This window comes from Panicum virgatum, chromosome 3K (genome assembly GCF_016808335.1).
Source record: "Panicum virgatum strain AP13 chromosome 3K, P.virgatum_v5, whole genome shotgun sequence".
Taxonomy (NCBI): domain Eukaryota; kingdom Viridiplantae; phylum Streptophyta; class Magnoliopsida; order Poales; family Poaceae; genus Panicum; species Panicum virgatum.
Genome location: NC_053138.1, coordinates 29,232,102 through 29,249,255, shown reverse-complemented (window position 1 = coordinate 29,249,255; position 17,154 = coordinate 29,232,102). Strand labels below are relative to the sequence as shown.

Here is a 17,154-nt window from a genome sequence, read left to right as displayed (position 1 = left end):
TTGCTCAAACCCTACCTATACACTTAAAGCGGGGATCCAAGTGATCTTTTGGTCAATAAATCTTCTCCTACACAACCTATCTACTCTGTCAAATGTATGAATGCCCGCTCCTCCACAATTGAGCATACAGTTTTAAGCCAATGTGAAATTATCATAAAAATTCTCTTCTTTTAATGTCTTTAATTAATAGGGGGGATGAGTGGAAATATTGATATCCTCAATGGACATGTTTCTCGAGGAATAGGGTAGGGCAAACTTATTTCACATAGAAAGTAAGATAAAAGGGAACGTATCAGATGCAAACTAATCTTTTCGTACAAACGATGCAAACTTCAATCTGAATCATCGGATCAACATCCAAGGAGAGGGGCAAAGGGAGATGGGAGGGGGGATTTGCAAAAGTGTGATAACCCAATCCAAGTGCAGGCGATTAATTGTAAAATTACTCAATCCCCTATGTCTCTTGGATGTTGATCCGGTGGCCCAGATTGAAGTTTGCACGGTTTGCACGGAGAGGTTGGTTTGCACATAATATATTTCCAAGATTAAAATGCATATGGTATTTCAAGGTGAATTGGATGTCAAAGGATACAACATGAATTTAAAAATCTGCCTAGATTTCAATTCTTAATATAAATTTCTAGCTTTTAAAAAATGTCCTTCTGTAAAGGGAGTGTCGCCTCCATAAATATTAAATATTAACACCGTACCCACAATAAAAAGCTCTAGATAGTTTTCTCTTTTTTTAAAAAAATCTATAAAACCATACAAGATTCAAACTTTATAATGTTTGACAAAAGGTAGCTTAAATAACTCGATCTATCCAAATTTTTCAGTGCCATTGGATTCATATTTGAAAGTATTTTGCTATATAATATTAATTCCATAGATGAGATGTTAGCTGTCAAAAGTATATAATTTAGAGACCCCAAGGATTGAATTTGGGCTTCAAATTCTGAAATGGGTTGAGTGGGAAAGACGTTGCCAATCAATTACTGCGTTGCGGCGTCAACAGCTCCCAACAATTACTAGTATACTGCTCAACAACCCGGACATGGCATCACTTTTCTTGGGTGTCACCCAAATTACACACGAGCAAAAACTAGAAGTTTCTAAATCTTGGCCACAATGGGGCGTTGACATCCGAGCCTCCCACTAACAATTAAATAAGGCCGACCGTTTTGATTTTGAACACCTATCTCTGGTCAACCCTCTAGCTAACACAGAAATCAAACCCAGAAGCTCTGACCATTCCAAGGTCAAACCCGTCTGGTCAACCCTCCCCTATAAATACATCTCCACACGACGCCCCTCCTCAAGCCACCCAAACCCATTCGACTCCTTGCACAATCTTTGCGCCTTCGCAGCTTCTAGAAGCTTCCATCCGGTAGCCTCACCCCATCGCTCGCTCGCCATGGGCAACGGACTCTCCCCGTGCCTGTGCCCCGGTGCCGCGCACGGCGCGGTGGCGCGGCTGGTGTTCTGGGGCGGGTCGGCGAGGACGGCCGGCGAGCGGCGGCGGCCCGTCACCGCCGGGGACGTCGCGGCGGAGCTCCCCGGCCAGCACCTCGTCTGCGCCGCGGACTCCTTCTTCATCGGCCTCCCGGTCCCGGCGCTGCCGCCGGGGGAGCGGCTCGTGGCCGGGCGGACCTACTTCGTGCTCCCCGCGGCGCGCTTCTCCTGCCGCCAGGCGCTCACCGCCGCGACGCTCGCCAAGCTCTCGCCGTCCCCAGCCGCGAAGGTGCCCATCGCCGGCGGCGCTGCCTCCCCGTTCGAGTACGTCACGGGCGCCGACGGCGCGCCGCTCATCAGGATCCTGCCCGAGTTCATCGAGAAGGTGATCACGTCGCGCGGCGGCGGCGGTGGCGGCAAGTGCGGCGCCGCGGAGCAGCTGTGCAGCACGCCGGAGCTGAGGAAGCACTACATGCAGCTCGTGGGGGCGCGGGCGGAGCGGCCGTGGTCGCCGGGGCTCGAGACCATTTCGGAGGCCGAGAAGAGGAGGAGGAGGCCGTCGCCGGTGAGGCTGATCGAGCTGGCCAGCAAGGCTTCTTCAAGATAGGAGTAGGAGATGTCCGTGCGTGGCTATGGATGGATTCCAAGATAGATTGGGGATAGAATTTAGAATTTAACACTCTTGTTTCTTCATGTACAAGAGGGAGAGGATGCAATGTGCATAGATTCAGAAAAGAGGGAGATGAGTAGGTAGATTTGAATTAGTTTTAGTTCATTAATTTTCTCTCCGGCCAACAGAAAATTAGTGGAACGGATGCAAATGAATGAATTAAAGAAATTGCATGTCATCCGATCCATGTTTACCATGAACCGTTGAAGTACTGCTAATTGCGTAGAGATGTATTTTCCTCAGAGAGAGAGAGAGAGAGAGAGAGAGAGAGAGAGAGAGAGAGAGAGAGAGAGAGAGAGAGAGAGAGAGAGAGAGAGAGAGATGAGTTTCCACTTGACATTGGTCATTGGCATTACAGATATATAGAATCAACCGAGCTAGATTTGGAGTAAACCAACAAACTTTCGATTTGGACAAAATGCGCCGACCCTCAGTTCATTTGGAATTAGGAAAACTTTGATGTTTTATTGTTCAATCTTTCTCCTATATAGTACTCGAGGTTTTAAATTCAGATTTCCTGCAATAGTCCTTCAATTTGTTGCGGCACATCTTTCCATTTGGTGTGGTATGTCTTTCGATTTGTTGGGATGGCATTTCAATTTGTTGTGCAGGTCTTTTGGTTTGCTGCGGTAGGCCTTTCGATTGGTTGAGAGTGTCTTCCGATTTATTGGTTTTCGTATTAATAAATTTAATTGAAAAAATAAATAGAAGCTTTTAAAGTGGTCACCGTCTGTTTACTCACCAGAGTGCTAAAAATAGAAGCTTCTATCTGGTAGGCTCTCCTTCACTCGCCAGAGTATTTTTTTTATCGTGGCTTGCTTTATTAAATATACTTTTTTTGTCATAATTTATACTTTGCATATTTTAGAAAATTTTTGAATAAGATGAATGGTTGAACGTCGTGATCAAAGTGAATGGTGTGAACATATATAAAAACAGAGGAAATAATGACTACTCCGTAGGTGAAAATTATTAAAATTTAGTGCCATACGTCCCCCCGTTAAAATCATGCTTATTTCATTGTGTTAGCACAAACCTTTGACAACAATAACTTTATTATCACCAAAAATAAATCTTATGAATCAGTTTATTACTTCCTTTTCGAAGTATGGACACAATACTCACATACACGTACATGGACGTATAACCAAAGCTATGAATACATACGAGAGACTGAGTCAATAGATCTTGAGATTAATGAAGTCACCATTGAGGTGCCGTTATGGAGGGTACATCATTATATCAAGCACTAGTGTTGATTTGCATATTCAAACTCTTGGGTCAGGTTCCATGGCTTGATTTGGAGTAGAATACAATTAGGTTAATTAGATCATTACATCGAAACAAGCTTTTATCTTGTGGTGCAAATAAACAGGCCGGATGGAACATTTGATTTGGTTTTTCCTTCCACGAGATAACTAAAACAATTAGATCATGCTCTCAACTCTGTACTTAATTTAATTCCCTCTCCTTAAAAAAAATACGGGCAGTGCACGTTCTAGAAAAAAAAAGATCATACTCGCAACTCTGTAATGTTGAGGAAAACAGTTAGTAGTGTTCGTGAGGCTATATCTTTCTCATCGCCTTCATGTGTAGTCAGGCTAGTGTCAACAGTGAATTTTCTTGGAAAGTATTACTAATAACTAATAATAACAATCGCATAGCAATTAACACGATTATATGCGCTTAAAGTTCTAGCAATAGTCTGAAGAAGGTACTGGAATGCCCCCCCCCCCCACCCCCCACAAAAAAAAACTTGGTTTAGGTGAGCCTTGAAAATTCGTCCAAATTTTGGCATACAAAATCAGGGCGACCAAATTAGTTGCCAAGTTCTTGGTAGCTTTGGCTGATATGAAATGAAGTGCCAACAAGCTGTCCGTGATCATCAAACGCGGTTGAATCTTCCCAACGTTGAGAAATGTTAACCCAACCAAACAGATTCGGGATGCCTGTGAGTACGCAGATATATATATATATATATATATATATATATATATATATATATATATATATATATATATATATGGTAAGATGGTAACTAGCTGTTCATCTGCACACATAATAAATCAATGCCCTTATCAATCTCACCTGATAATAAGCAATGCCATAGTGGTTGACCTTGACCTTCGCCCATCATATCACCAGGCCAAGTCAGCCACAATCTGATCTCCAAATCAACTCAACCTATCGTGCAGTGCTGCCTTCTAATCCGTGGCAGCAATCAGTCTCCCAGGCCAGCAGGTAGGTCAGGTGAGAGTACTACGTCCATCGTGTCGGCGTGTCGCTCACAAACTCCACAGATAAAGGGTGTGTTTAGTTCCCACAAAATTTCCAAATTTTTCATCACATCCATCACATCTCCTATCACATCGAAACATTAAATATAACAAATAACTCATGCATGGAGTACTAAATATAGTTAAATAAAAAAACTAATTGCATAATTTTGATGTACGTTGCGAGACGAATCTTTTGAGCCTAGTTAGGTCATGGTAGGACAATATTTACCACAAACAAACGAAAAGTACTACAACGTACTACAGTGACTGATGTGACTTTTTCTCCCCTTTTCCCCTCGTCTAAACACACCCAAAGATCCTGGACGATCCCTGGCCACGCCTTTTCCCGAGTGGATCTCGATCGCCCTCCCAGCGTGTGTCCGGGATTTCGCCGGGCTGGCGGCGCCCACCATGCTATTGCGGCGACCACGATGGATCGCCGTCGTCGGGCTTGACCGGGGGAGTGCGCGGCCGGCGGGAACTGACCCAGACGAGGTGGAAAGCCACTTTGCTTTACTAGAAAATTATGATCAACCTGGTGAACCGATGATAAAGTTCCGCGCAAATTTGTTGACCTAATCTTGAACTCATGCGCCCATCGAGGCGTGCAGACTGATTTGTGGTGGGCGGTGAACTGCTTGTTACTGGCTACTAGTGAGGAAAGTCTTTTAATCCCTCTCATCTTACACAAGAAAAGGAGAGTTCTCAGAAGAAGGAACCACACAGAGACTTGGTTGGCGTACGGGTGCGGTTGTGCATGCTCTGTTGTTCGGACCCCAAGATTGTTCCTGCTCCTGATGAATTGGCAGCACCCTTGCCTTGTTCAGAGAGAGAGAGAGAGAGAGAGAGAGAGAGAGATTCAGTTTGAGTTTAGTTGGCAATTGAGATCCTTCAGGAAAAGAAACAAAGTTTGGAGTTCCAGGTTGGTACTATAGGCAGGAAAAGACTGTCCGGTAGCGAAGAATTATGGATTGCTCGTTGTTCTGGTGCCACGCCAGATACGATATTGTTGGGGATTGGACCTTCGGGAATGAACCCGGAGGTTAATCTCGACTTCAAAAACATCTCTTAACTTGTCTGCAGGGCTTTGATGGTTTAGTACGCCCGAAGGTTGAATGATGCCTTCCAAGACCTACGAAGAACCAAGAAGCCCACCTTCGGGATGCCGAAGGTGAGCCCACCTTCAGGATGCCGAAGGTGAAGAAGGAACGCCCGGGAGCACAAGCCCAGGGATCAAGGCCTACGAAGCATCAAGGAGATCTCCTTCGGGTGGCCAAAGGTGATGACTGATCACCTGAGAGCACAAGCTTGGAGACCGGAACCTGCGAAGGTTCTCGACACCCGAAGAAGACTAAATACTAAAAGCAACTCAGGCGAAGGACTTCAGACCCTTCGACGGGGTAAGGCGTGCATGTAAAGTGTGAATACGTGAGAAGGTCGGATTTGTACACCTCTCACATTGTAATTTTATCCTGATATCATATGTAAGTGAGCTGTACGTGAGTTGGAAGGGGGCAATTCGGGAAAGTCTGGCCGAGGGCCAGGGGTATAAATAGCCCCCTTTCTCCACGGTGTAGAGGGTTGAATTTTCTGATCATTAATTGGAGAATTTAGTGCCAGCTTTTATTGCCATTTTTATACTGTTCATGCTCTCTGTTTGGGCATCTAAGAAGCAAAGATCCCTACAGATATGACTGATTCAATAGTATTTTGTGAGAAAGAATAAGCTAGAACAAGCCGAATAAAGAGAGTTTAAATAGAGACCTGTAAAATTTGAAACTATCATGTTTAACTAAAATATTTCTAGCGAAATTGCATTTTCCGTTTGATTGGAGCCATCTTGTTTTAGATTAGTCATGCTTAATTCATCTTGAATTCTTGATGCTTAAGAAATGCTTTTTTATTGGAACAATTATGAGCGCATCAAAATGGGAGCCACAACAGGATGTCGATTTCACCATGTCGCAATGCTCAAGACATCGAATGATATCAAAACCAGAATTTTGTAATGTCACTGTTCATATCTCACGCAATTGTATCTTCTCATGCTAATGTGAATACATCCTTCGTATCACATTTTGCCCCTTTTTCTTTTACCTTGTACATACTTCCTCCGTTTTAAATTATAATTTGTTTGACTTTTTTGATCTAAAGATTGACCACTCATTTTATTCAAAAATTTGTGTAAAATATCATTTTTTATTGAGGCTTGCTTTATAAACAAAAATTTTCAACAATAATTTTAAATTTGACTATATTTGTATATTTTTTTATGAATAAGACGAGTGATTAAATTTAAGGCTTAAAAGGTGAAACGAATTATAATTTGAAACAGAGAGAATACTGTCCAACCAAGCTCGTTTGCTCGAGGGATCGCTGTGTGCGGTGCAGATGATGGTGGTCGCTGCAGAGGAGCATCAATGAGTCTGCAGAGTATCTGATTTCATCGCCAAGACGCCAAAAATGCCAAATACAAATGAAAAAACAGTTGACTGCTGACCACTAATTGAAAGGCATTGCTACAACTGTCACCAAACAGTTGGATCAATAATTGCTCATCTCTGCGACCGCTAGAGTCATGGGAGACAAATCAAAGTAAGAAGATACATGGCAGATGTAGCTCTATAATTTTAATTTCAAGCCAGCAATAGTGTCAGTTAAGTAGCGGTAACATTTTTCCTTTTGAAAGGTAGCGGTAACATTTAGGGGCTGCTTGATTCGTGGCCATCGTTAGCCTTGCCACACGCACCACAGCCATGACTACTGTGGCTCGCCATGCATCTTGTGGTGGCCAGAGTCGCCGCCACACACCACACTCCGCCACACTGCAAAACGACGAGCAGGAGAAGGAAAACGACTGAAGCAAGGACTCGTGGCGGTCACAACAAAAAAGCTGAACCAAACAGCTGCCTTGGCTCCGTGGCTTGCCGAACTTTACGCTGGCAAAGTATGGCCGCGAACCAAGCAGACCCTTAGACTTGCAATCCCTGATAAAAAGACGAGATGGGCGCGCATAAAACGGCTGAGGTTGAAGCAATAAGTAGGGATAAACTTGCTTCCTATAAGGAGGAGAGTGCTTATCCTGAGACATGCCAAAAGTAGCATAGCAAGAGTTTTTTTTTCCCTGGAGAACGGCAGCATAGGATGACAGGAAGGAGGATCTTCCTCCGACCAGTGCTGCTCCGTCTGATCGATGAGCCTGCCGACGACGACTCGCGAGGACGGCGAGGTCCGAAAACAAACGCTCCAGTCGAATCATGTGTGGTGACGAGAAATACGTCTCCTCCGAGCGGATACGGGGTGAGCCGTGGGCGCCGCCTAACGGATAACGGAGCGAGGCATAGGCAACGCGGGCTGACGGAGCGCGGGCGAGTCGGCTGGGATTTTGCCTTGTTCCCCATGACGGCGTCAGCTTAAGCCCTTCCTCTCGCTGCTCCCTCTCCTTCCCTGCATCGCCGCGGCGGAGGCCCGCGAGACCGGCCGGCGATCGCCGGGCTTGTCGCGGTGGGTGCCCTCGCCTCGCCCTCCCCTTCGCCGCCCCCTATCCCCTCCCGGCAATACTCTCTCGCCCGATCCCTTAGCTTCACCCGCCCGAGGGCGATCCCAATCATCCCAGATCCGGCCCGCGACTCGCCCTGCTCTACCCCACTCCCACGGCAGAGGCTCCCAGGTGGCTCCCGCGATCGGCCCGCCCGCCAGCGCCGCCTCGCGCGGCTCGACAGGAGTAGCGGCGCCCCCCTCCCCCTGGTTGCGGGTTGGGGGCTCGGCTGTCGAGGATGAGCGGGAGGAAGAATGCCGGCAGGACCTCCCCCTGGCTGCTCATCCTCATCTCCGCTGGGTGCTTCTTCGCGACCTACAACTTCCTGACGATGCACGGCCGGGGCCGGGACGGGCCGCGCAAGCTCCTCGACGGCGGGGGCTCCTACGGGTCGCGCTCCGGCTCCGACCCGGCGAAGCGGTTCCACGTCGCGCTGACGGCGACGGACGCGCTCTACAGCCAGTGGCAGTCCCGGATCATGCACTACTGGTACAAGGAGATGAGGGACCGCCCCGGCTCCGACATGGGCGGCTTCACGCGGATCCTTCACTCGGGGAAGCCTGATGGGTTGATGGATGAGATACCCACCATGGTGGTGGACCCTCTTCCTGAAGGCAAGGATAAGGTGAGATCTTCTTTTGTTCTTTTTTCAGTGTTTGTTTGACTAGTTATGTCATATGTGACACCACATTTGATGATGCTGGTGCTGAAACGATATTTATCCAGGGATACATTGTCTTGAATAGGCCGTGGGCATTTGTCCAGTGGCTGCAGAGAGCAAAAATTGACGAAGAGTAAGTAGATTTCCCTTCATTTCATTTTTTTTCTTTTTTTGCTCATGGTTGAAGGATTTGTTTATGTGCTCATAATGGAAACATTTGCAGCTACATACTAATGGCGGAGCCAGATCATGTCTTTGTGAAGCCTTTGCCAAACTTAGCTCATGGTGATGAACCAGCAGCATTTCCATTTTTCTACATCAATCCAACTGTGAATGAGAAGATATTGCGGAAGTTTTTTCCAGAGGAAAAAGGACCTGTCTCAAAAATTGATCCTATCGGCAACTCTCCAGTTATAATCAAGAAGGTATCTCTTGATTAAAGTAGCGCATGGATTTGGTTATGGTGGCTGCCAAGATAGCATATGCGCCCATGCATTGTTCTTTTTAGTTTTTATTTAGTTATGCACATCTAAATACTGATTTTGTGTTAATGACATTGTTCAATGCTAATCCAGTGTTTACCTATCATGTTAATCTTGATTGATCTGTTATGGATGCCTTCACAAACTTCTTTAGGCCCAACTTGAGAAGATTGCTCCAACCTGGATGAATGTTTCATTAAAAATGAAAGAGGATCAGGATACAGACAAAGCTTTTGGATGGGTCTTGGAAATGTCAGTATAGAGTTCGTCCCTGCTTTTATTTGTTCACTTCAACATGTGTGAACCTCATTCCTATCTATTTTCCCATTGTATTTGTAGGTATGCATATGCTGTTGCTAGTGCACTGCATGGTGTGCACCATAGTCTCCGTAAAGATTTCATGATTCAGGTGCTAAGTCTTGTCACTAGATAATTCATCGCATATTTAAGTGATGGCAGTTTCTATCATTAAAGATGTCCTTGATGATAATTGCAGCCTCCTTGGGACCTAAAAACAGACAACACATTCATTATCCATTATACGTATGGATGTGATTATACAAATGAGGTGACTACACTTTACCTTAGCATCTATAAAATATTTTCAGCCGTTGGATGCTCTCTATTGCTCTGTAAAATCTATTAATCTACATCAGAGAAAGATTGTATGCTTATTGTTTTCCTTGTGCTAATTCAGGGTCAGCTAACTTATGGGAAAATTGGTGAATGGCGTTTTGACAAAAGATCTTATCTTGAATCACCACCACCAAGAAATCTTTCACTACCCCCTCCTGGAGTTCCTGAAAGTGTGGTATGTGCATAATATTTTGTATTGTTGACTATGTGTGATGCCTATTTGCTTCTACATATGATCAGCCTTTCATGTTTATGAAATCTCTGAACTGCTTATTGAATGTGTAAAAATGTGTTTTGTATGTTGATCTATGTCACATTGATTTTCTATTCTCACTTGTTTAGCCTCAGATTTAGGTTATAATGTGCTCCATCAAATAATGTTGAATGAGTACAATTTTATCGAGATATCAAGAATATTGATGTTTTCCTTGGGTGGTCTTAATCCAATTTGTAGTTCTGTATAGATTGTTGGAGATCTGTTGTAAACTGTTGATCAAATTTAGGATAGGTGCTCATGAAATTGTGTTGCCGCCTATTGTTTGCATGCTTGTGTTCAAGTCAAGGTTTTCGTTATCGGAATTTAAAATTTATCGGAGCCGGAGGTCATAGAGAAATAGGATAAACAAGATATATTGGAATTATCGGACCAAATTCAAAAAGAAATTCAAATTATTTTGAAAAAATTTGTAGAATTTGACTTGAAACTATTTCTAAGCTATTAAAGATCACTTGTTCACAGATAAAACAAGAATAGAATACTATGAGTACAGGATCATCGCACGGGTGGATTTGAGCTGTCTGTGTAGAAGCAGGATAAATAGGAGATATCAAATTTTATCGGACCCTAGGGATAAAAGGGAAATATCGGAATTTTCGGTCGATATCGGCCGATAAAGAAAACCCTGGTTCAAGTTGCTTTTTTATATATATCATATAATGGCTAGAAAGTCTTGTTAGATCATACTACCAGAGTACTGTTTTGTAGAGTTTGTATCGATCAAACAGTTTATTTCTAATATTTTTCTATGACGATTAGAAAACCTGTTGTGGACGCCTTTGTTGGGTGCACCAATAGGTGCCGTGACAAGAAGGCACAGGCTCTGGCAGGTTAGTTAGGTCAGGAAATCAGCGAGGAGGTTAGCATTAGTTGGAGTCAATCTTATGTAGGATTTGTTAGTGGCCGTCAGTATATAAGTCGGCTAAGTCTTGGAGTCTGTAACAAGGAATTTATCTCTAAGTTCAGAGCCTCTTTGGAGGCGGAACGAGGAGATATCCTTGTCAAATCGATCAATAAAGCTGACCTCGTTAAGCCCATCTTAGCACAAACTTTGTGGCCATATTGGCATCTATGTTATTAACCAGTTTTATCACCAGACCCAAGAACATGATATGGCAAGTTTGTATTACTAAAAAAACAGCTCCTAGTTCCCAGAAAAGTATAGGTCTAGATTTTGAGGATCATACAGTCTTGCTATTGTGGTATCCGTTCATCATCAAAAGCTTTAGAATTATATTACTGTACTCTTATCTTTAACGAAGTGCAATATGTCTTATTCTAGTATAATTGTGTGCACCTGACCGGACATGTAATGGAAAAAAAGAAGTCAACCCAAGGAGAGAGACATCCCAAACGTGTTGCACACTTGCATCGATAAAAGGCCCTGAAAGCTGGCTACTACTTGCACACTGTCGCTTTAGCAACTGCAGTACAGCCACAGGGAACACACAGTTAGGGGCCTTTTTTGGCGAGTACATGGGTTTGAGCCCTGGTTGGTAGCCTCACAACTGGAGGTCTTACCACCATGCTATGAGCACATTCCCAGACATGTAAAAAAAACCAAACTAGAATCCCAACAAGTGTAAACCATATCACAGGGAACAGGGTCAATGCCACGTTCCGGACCCCAGGAATGCCATCCCAAATCGCTGGTCAAAATCGACTGGGGTTGATGTTCTGTTTCAGGCTGGGTCACGGCCCTTCGGCTCCTGGGTCATTTGGGGTCAAGGTTCGCCAGTGATGGGAAAGGAGCATGAGATGCAGGAGAGGATGCTGCAGTGAAGGTTGAATTGGAAGTATGTGGTGGCGACTTTCAAGGGTGACTGGAGGTGGCACTGCATCGAATGATTGCATTGAAGTGGGTAGAACCATATACAGAAGAGAACTGCAGGGGGCGAAGGAAGCAGCGGTTGCGCTTCTGCACAAGGCTCCCTGCACACGAGACCAGAATACTAGGGTTGGAGGGCTGGTTGAGGTTAAAGTGGGCTGGATGGACCAGGAAATAGCGCCTGATGATGTCCTTTAGTCATTTTCTTTTATTCTTTTCCTTTTTCCTTTCAAACATGTCATTTATTTACGTGTGGGTTTAGTCACATACAGTATATTGTGCATCCACCACACAACTCGCTTGGGACAAAAGGCTATGTTGTTGTTGTTGAGTATATTGTGCATCCACCACACACTTTGACCCGTTGTCATTGACCTCAGTTGCTTGGTGTTGCGTACCATGTACCAAATTATCATCCTTAAGAGGTATACCTACCCCCCTTCGTTCCCCATTTTCTCCAAGAGTACCAACCCACGTCACGCGACCCTGTTCCTTGACCTGATCGACCCAACGTAGAACTTTTCTGTGTAGAATTGGTTTGCTCGTCAAGTTTCAATTATTTGATTGTTGCAGCATATTGAAAACACTAAAAGAACCGCCCATCCCAGTTGTGCACATGTCAATCATTTAAATGTTAAATTTTCTTCATTAATTTTTACACCGATATTGTCCAATTAGGCTGCTTTGCTGTTGAAGTGTTGTTAGTGCTGTCGATTGTCCAGATCCTCTGCCATTTTTACTGGCAATCCACACAGCAATGGACACATGAGGAAGCTCAAATGGCATTGCAAGTTCAATGCATACATCGAACATACAGAATTTATGTTGAACAGCTTCGGTCCATATAATTATTTCACCTTTATGATCCTAGCCTTAGTATGCTTGATCAATATTTTTTAAATTAGAATTTCACAACGAGGCCACCCTAGATTCGTATGTTAATCTGATTTTGTTTTCAGGTCACTCTTGTGAAGATGGTGAATGAGGCCACTGCAAACATTCCAGGGTGGGAGGATGAGAGATAATCTGATGGCCTGATCAGTTGTAGCTTATTTTAGCTCCTAGCTGGTATGGTTTTTGTTGGAAAACATAGAGGAATACCACGGGTGAATAAAAGAAGAGCGTTCAATTCATATCTGAAGTGTAGGACTGTGGTCAATTTTCTACAGTTCAACGTAGGTTAGTGTTCAGGAAGAAAAAGATATATTCACTTTGATCTAGTGAGTTGCATCATTTTTTGTATTGTAAAGCAGAAATATGGGCTTTTGGCTACTTTTGGTTCATTTAGCCGTGTTGTAAATCAGAGATGTAGTTTAGAGTCCAACCCTGAGAGGTTTGTTATTAGTCATCTTGGGAAAAGTTCTGCTGGGTGCTGCCAACGTCCTGCTGAGTGCTATCACTGGAAACCACCAATGGCTTTCAGAAACAATCTAATATACCTAGATATGGAGTTGCGTACAAATATTTGATGATCAGGTTTCTTTCGAACCTATGTTCTTAATACTGATGTTGTCTTTGTAGTACTGTACTGTACCGTACTATTTTCTTCTGCCCAGATACAAATGCTGCCGTCTATGCCAAAGGATGTCGGACCAGTTGGTCACGGCAGTCCGGCGGCACCCCGCAGGTTGTGGGTTCGATTCCTGGTCGGGACGAATTTCCGCCTGCGGGTAAAAAAATCCCCTTGCCTGTCTCATGTCCAAAGCACTGTGGAGCCCGGCCTAACTCACAAGGCGACGGGCCCCCGTGTACGGATGGGGCAGGGGTTCGGAGGTTTTCTTGGCCTGCTGTGAGAAAGTCATTCTACCTTCCAAACAATGCCGTGGGGGCGGTCTTACCCCCGCAGGTAAGTTTTTTTTAATCTGGAAAGAGGGCCTCTTCAGAGTAAGGATTGTACTACTACACATCAATGTGTGCCATAATTGTCGATGAACACTTGTTTCAAATTCCCTAAAAGCACGATACTCTCTTTTGCTTGTGTTAGTTACATTTTCTGCGCAGGTGTGGTGTTGAGTGCGGGTTTATGCGCGTCTTCATTGCACCAAAAGACAACAGTACTTGACTTCCAAATGATTTTCGAGGAATCTAAACAAAAACTGCCCTTTTGGGGGCGTATATGCCTATCTATTATCACTTTCCGTTCTCTCACGCTCACATTAAGTCTTAGAATGGTCATATCAGGAAAAGAAGTTCCTAAAAATAGTGATCCTAAAAAAAAATCGACCCGTATTGAAGTGTGGATAATTAGGCAAATAAGAATGGTCCACACAAATTAGGGCTGAGGTGATGTTGATGTACACAAGGCGGAATGTCAACGATATGGTTGCCGGGCAGTGAACGGAGTTATCTTTCTTGTGATGTCTGGATCAGCTTAGAATAGCAATACGTTCCAGAAGATGCAAACTACGACTAATTGCTGACGAGTGACAACCCTTCTCAGGATGCGCAATAGCAGGAGCCAAACATCTAAATTTACAAGCCAAAACAGGGCAGCTCATTTTCATAGACTATGCATGGCACCGCGGCGTCCCTCCTTTCCAAATTATAAATTGTTTTGATATATGTAGGTGTATACTTTTGCTATGCACCTAGATATACACTATGTATAGATGTATAGCAAAAATATGCACATAGAAATGTTTAAATGACATAATTTGGAACTGATGGAATACTAACCACCAAAAAAGCTGCAAAGTACAGGCTTACAGCCAAAGAAAATTAGTTGGTGAAAAGTTGTTGATTTCGGTATTGTAGCGCATTTCGTTGTTACTTAACAAATAATATCTAATCATGAACTAATTAGGCTTAAAAGATTCATCTCGTGCTTATCAGTTAGACTGTATAATTAGTTATTTTTTCAACTGCATTTAATGTTTTATACATATATCCGAATATTCGATGTGACGGGTACTATAGAAAATGTTTTGGGAACTAAACAAGGCCTTACACGCCACCCGCCGCCCGGTAGATTTGAACCACAATCTAGAGAAATCACAGAGGAAAAACGCAGCAACCAAAATAGCCGGTACCAGCATGAAAGGCCTATAGGATCCAGCCATCCAGGGCTGGTGACAAGTAGCCTTTGCTTCAAACCAACGCAGACCTTCTTGCAGTATTTTATTGAGAACTCCTTGACTGCTTGAATACATTGATGTTTTCGCAATCGATATATGGAAGATGAGGCGCCATAGGTATTAGTGTAGAGCATTGTCAGTTGGAACTTCAAACGTGATGTGTTCTTACCTCTTACACGCAGGGATGCAAATTATATACGTGATCTGCTCCGTTCTGCTGGCAATCAATCAGCAGTGCTTTTCTTTCATATTAAATCAGCACTAGCCATCCAGTAGTACTTTTCTCTCACAGTAAATCAGCATCAATCACCAGCCATAGCCAGCTGAACAGAGTTGTGTTCTATGTAATTAATTTTGGGTGAAAAGTACCTAGAAAACACCATTGTATATCGTTTCATGTGCATGTTTTGATATCGTTGCATCTACAAGGTAACCTGATGAGAGAGTCCACCACACTCATAGCTCAACCGAATCAAATGCACCATATATATGTGTTGCTTGACAGCGATAAGATATTGATGCTTGCATTGCTGCAATGATCATAAAATAGCACAATATGTATTGAGGAACCAGGTTTAAAGTAGCATTATTTTAGCATCCATATTTTGAGCAAACATGTGAAATCATGGGGAGTGTCACCACATGAATAATGATATAAACTAGAGAACATATCAGGTGCAAACTAACTTCTCCGTGCAAACTATAAAAACTTCAATCTGGACCATCAGATCAACATCCAAGGGGAGGGACGCAGAAAGATGGGAGGGGCAATTTGCAAAAGTGTGATTACCCAATCCAAGGGCGGATCCAGATTGTAAAATTACACAATCCCTCATACTCTTGGATGTTGATCCAGTGACTCAGATTGAAGTTTCCATAGTTTACACGGAGATGTTGGTTTGCACCTGGTACGTTGCCTATAAACTAAGAATAGACAAGTTTGAAACCAAAACAAAAAGGGCAGTGAATTTCATAATTCGGTAGCCAAACCAACACGCTAATCATTTGGCAAAAGCCATACATTGCACTAAAGAAACGGAGATTAATTTTTACACAAATTTTTACCACCTATGACCAGAAAATCAAATCAAATAATGTCCCTTATGATTGCTACTCGACCGATCGACCCTTTCTCTAATCATCGAGTCGATCCATTCGCCTTGACGACTTTGACAAGAACATTTGCCATGCACACAAACTGCTTTTCTTTTTTTTATCATCTGATCTATCCCCAGTTAAACAAAGGCCATTAGTCAATGCACGACGTACGCACTGCCTGCAGGTGATTCACCAAGATTCTACTCCACTGCATCAAATAAATTAAAGAATCGCCCCTGCAGCTTAGCACGGCCGCATGGACCAAACAATTTAAGCCCTCATCACCACGCATTCAATAATACTGCATCAACCTCCAAAGCACAGCTCTGGCCCTGACAGTGACAATTGACAAGATGGCGTCGTATTGCCCAGCAGCATCAACCTCCAAAAGCACAGCCAAGGTTTCCTTAGATCACTGCGCTACGTCGCTACCGACTCCTCCAAATAAACCACCACCGTACCATCATGCAATGCATGTGACACAGATTTGCGTAGGTGGTGAGGGATCAATCATTGGACATGACACGATTAAGTGAGAAACAGCCAAGACAAGTTACTACCTCCACCAAAAAGTAGGACCCAAGTGTCCATGAACATGTTTCCGCAACCAGTCCACCAGTACGAAGTCCTGGCTTTGCCTTGACACCGCCTTTCTTTCCCTTCACATCTTTTCGCTCTTGATTAGGCCGTTTTACTTGTTGGAAATTGAGAATTAAAGTTTGTTGAAATGCACATGTTGCCCTCAATTACTTACACTCATGTAAAACGTGCAATGATTAGTGTATGCCCACAGCCTTTATTTCCAATGAAAGAAATTACCGAGAAGCAACACCTAGCTAAACAAATCAGCCAAAGTCACTTTATAAATTCCTAAAAAGTAAGTAGTCGAGGAGGCTAAAACGGCCCATATTTACAAATCAATTAGTACTATATTTGGATGTGCACTTACGAGATCCATCATCAAACGTACTCTTCCTTTGTCGCCACTATAGGGACTTCCAGTAGGTTCTAAGAAATCCTATCAGCACATGCAATGCGCGTTGGCCTCACGGCTACAAGTTCCGATGCGTGGATAAGAAAGATGCTTAATTAACAGCTAGCACAAATAATACTCCCTCTATTTGACTATATTTCAAAAATTTAAATGTTCAAAAATAAT

At 43.5% G+C, this 17,154-nt stretch overlaps 2 protein-coding genes across 2 annotated transcripts; both read left to right on the top strand.

Moving 5' to 3' along the window:
- Positions 1-1,334: 1,334 nt before the first annotated feature.
- Positions 1,335-2,307, top strand: LOC120701390. The gene has a single exon (XM_039985458.1). The coding sequence runs from the start codon at positions 1,415-1,417 to the stop codon at positions 2,057-2,059; it is 645 nt and encodes a 214-aa protein (XP_039841392.1). The 5' UTR covers positions 1,335-1,414; the 3' UTR covers positions 2,060-2,307.
- Positions 2,308-7,816: 5,509 nt separating this feature from the next.
- Positions 7,817-13,346, top strand: LOC120698863 (hydroxyproline O-arabinosyltransferase PLENTY-like). The gene is made up of 8 exons (XM_039982619.1): positions 7,817-8,564; positions 8,666-8,733; positions 8,824-9,025; positions 9,237-9,334; positions 9,422-9,491; positions 9,579-9,650; positions 9,780-9,893; positions 12,783-13,346. Exons 1-8 carry the CDS (start codon positions 8,178-8,180, stop codon positions 12,846-12,848), a joined length of 1,077 nt encoding a protein of 358 aa, XP_039838553.1. The 5' UTR covers positions 7,817-8,177; the 3' UTR covers positions 12,849-13,346.
- Positions 13,347-17,154: the final 3,808 nt, after the last annotated feature.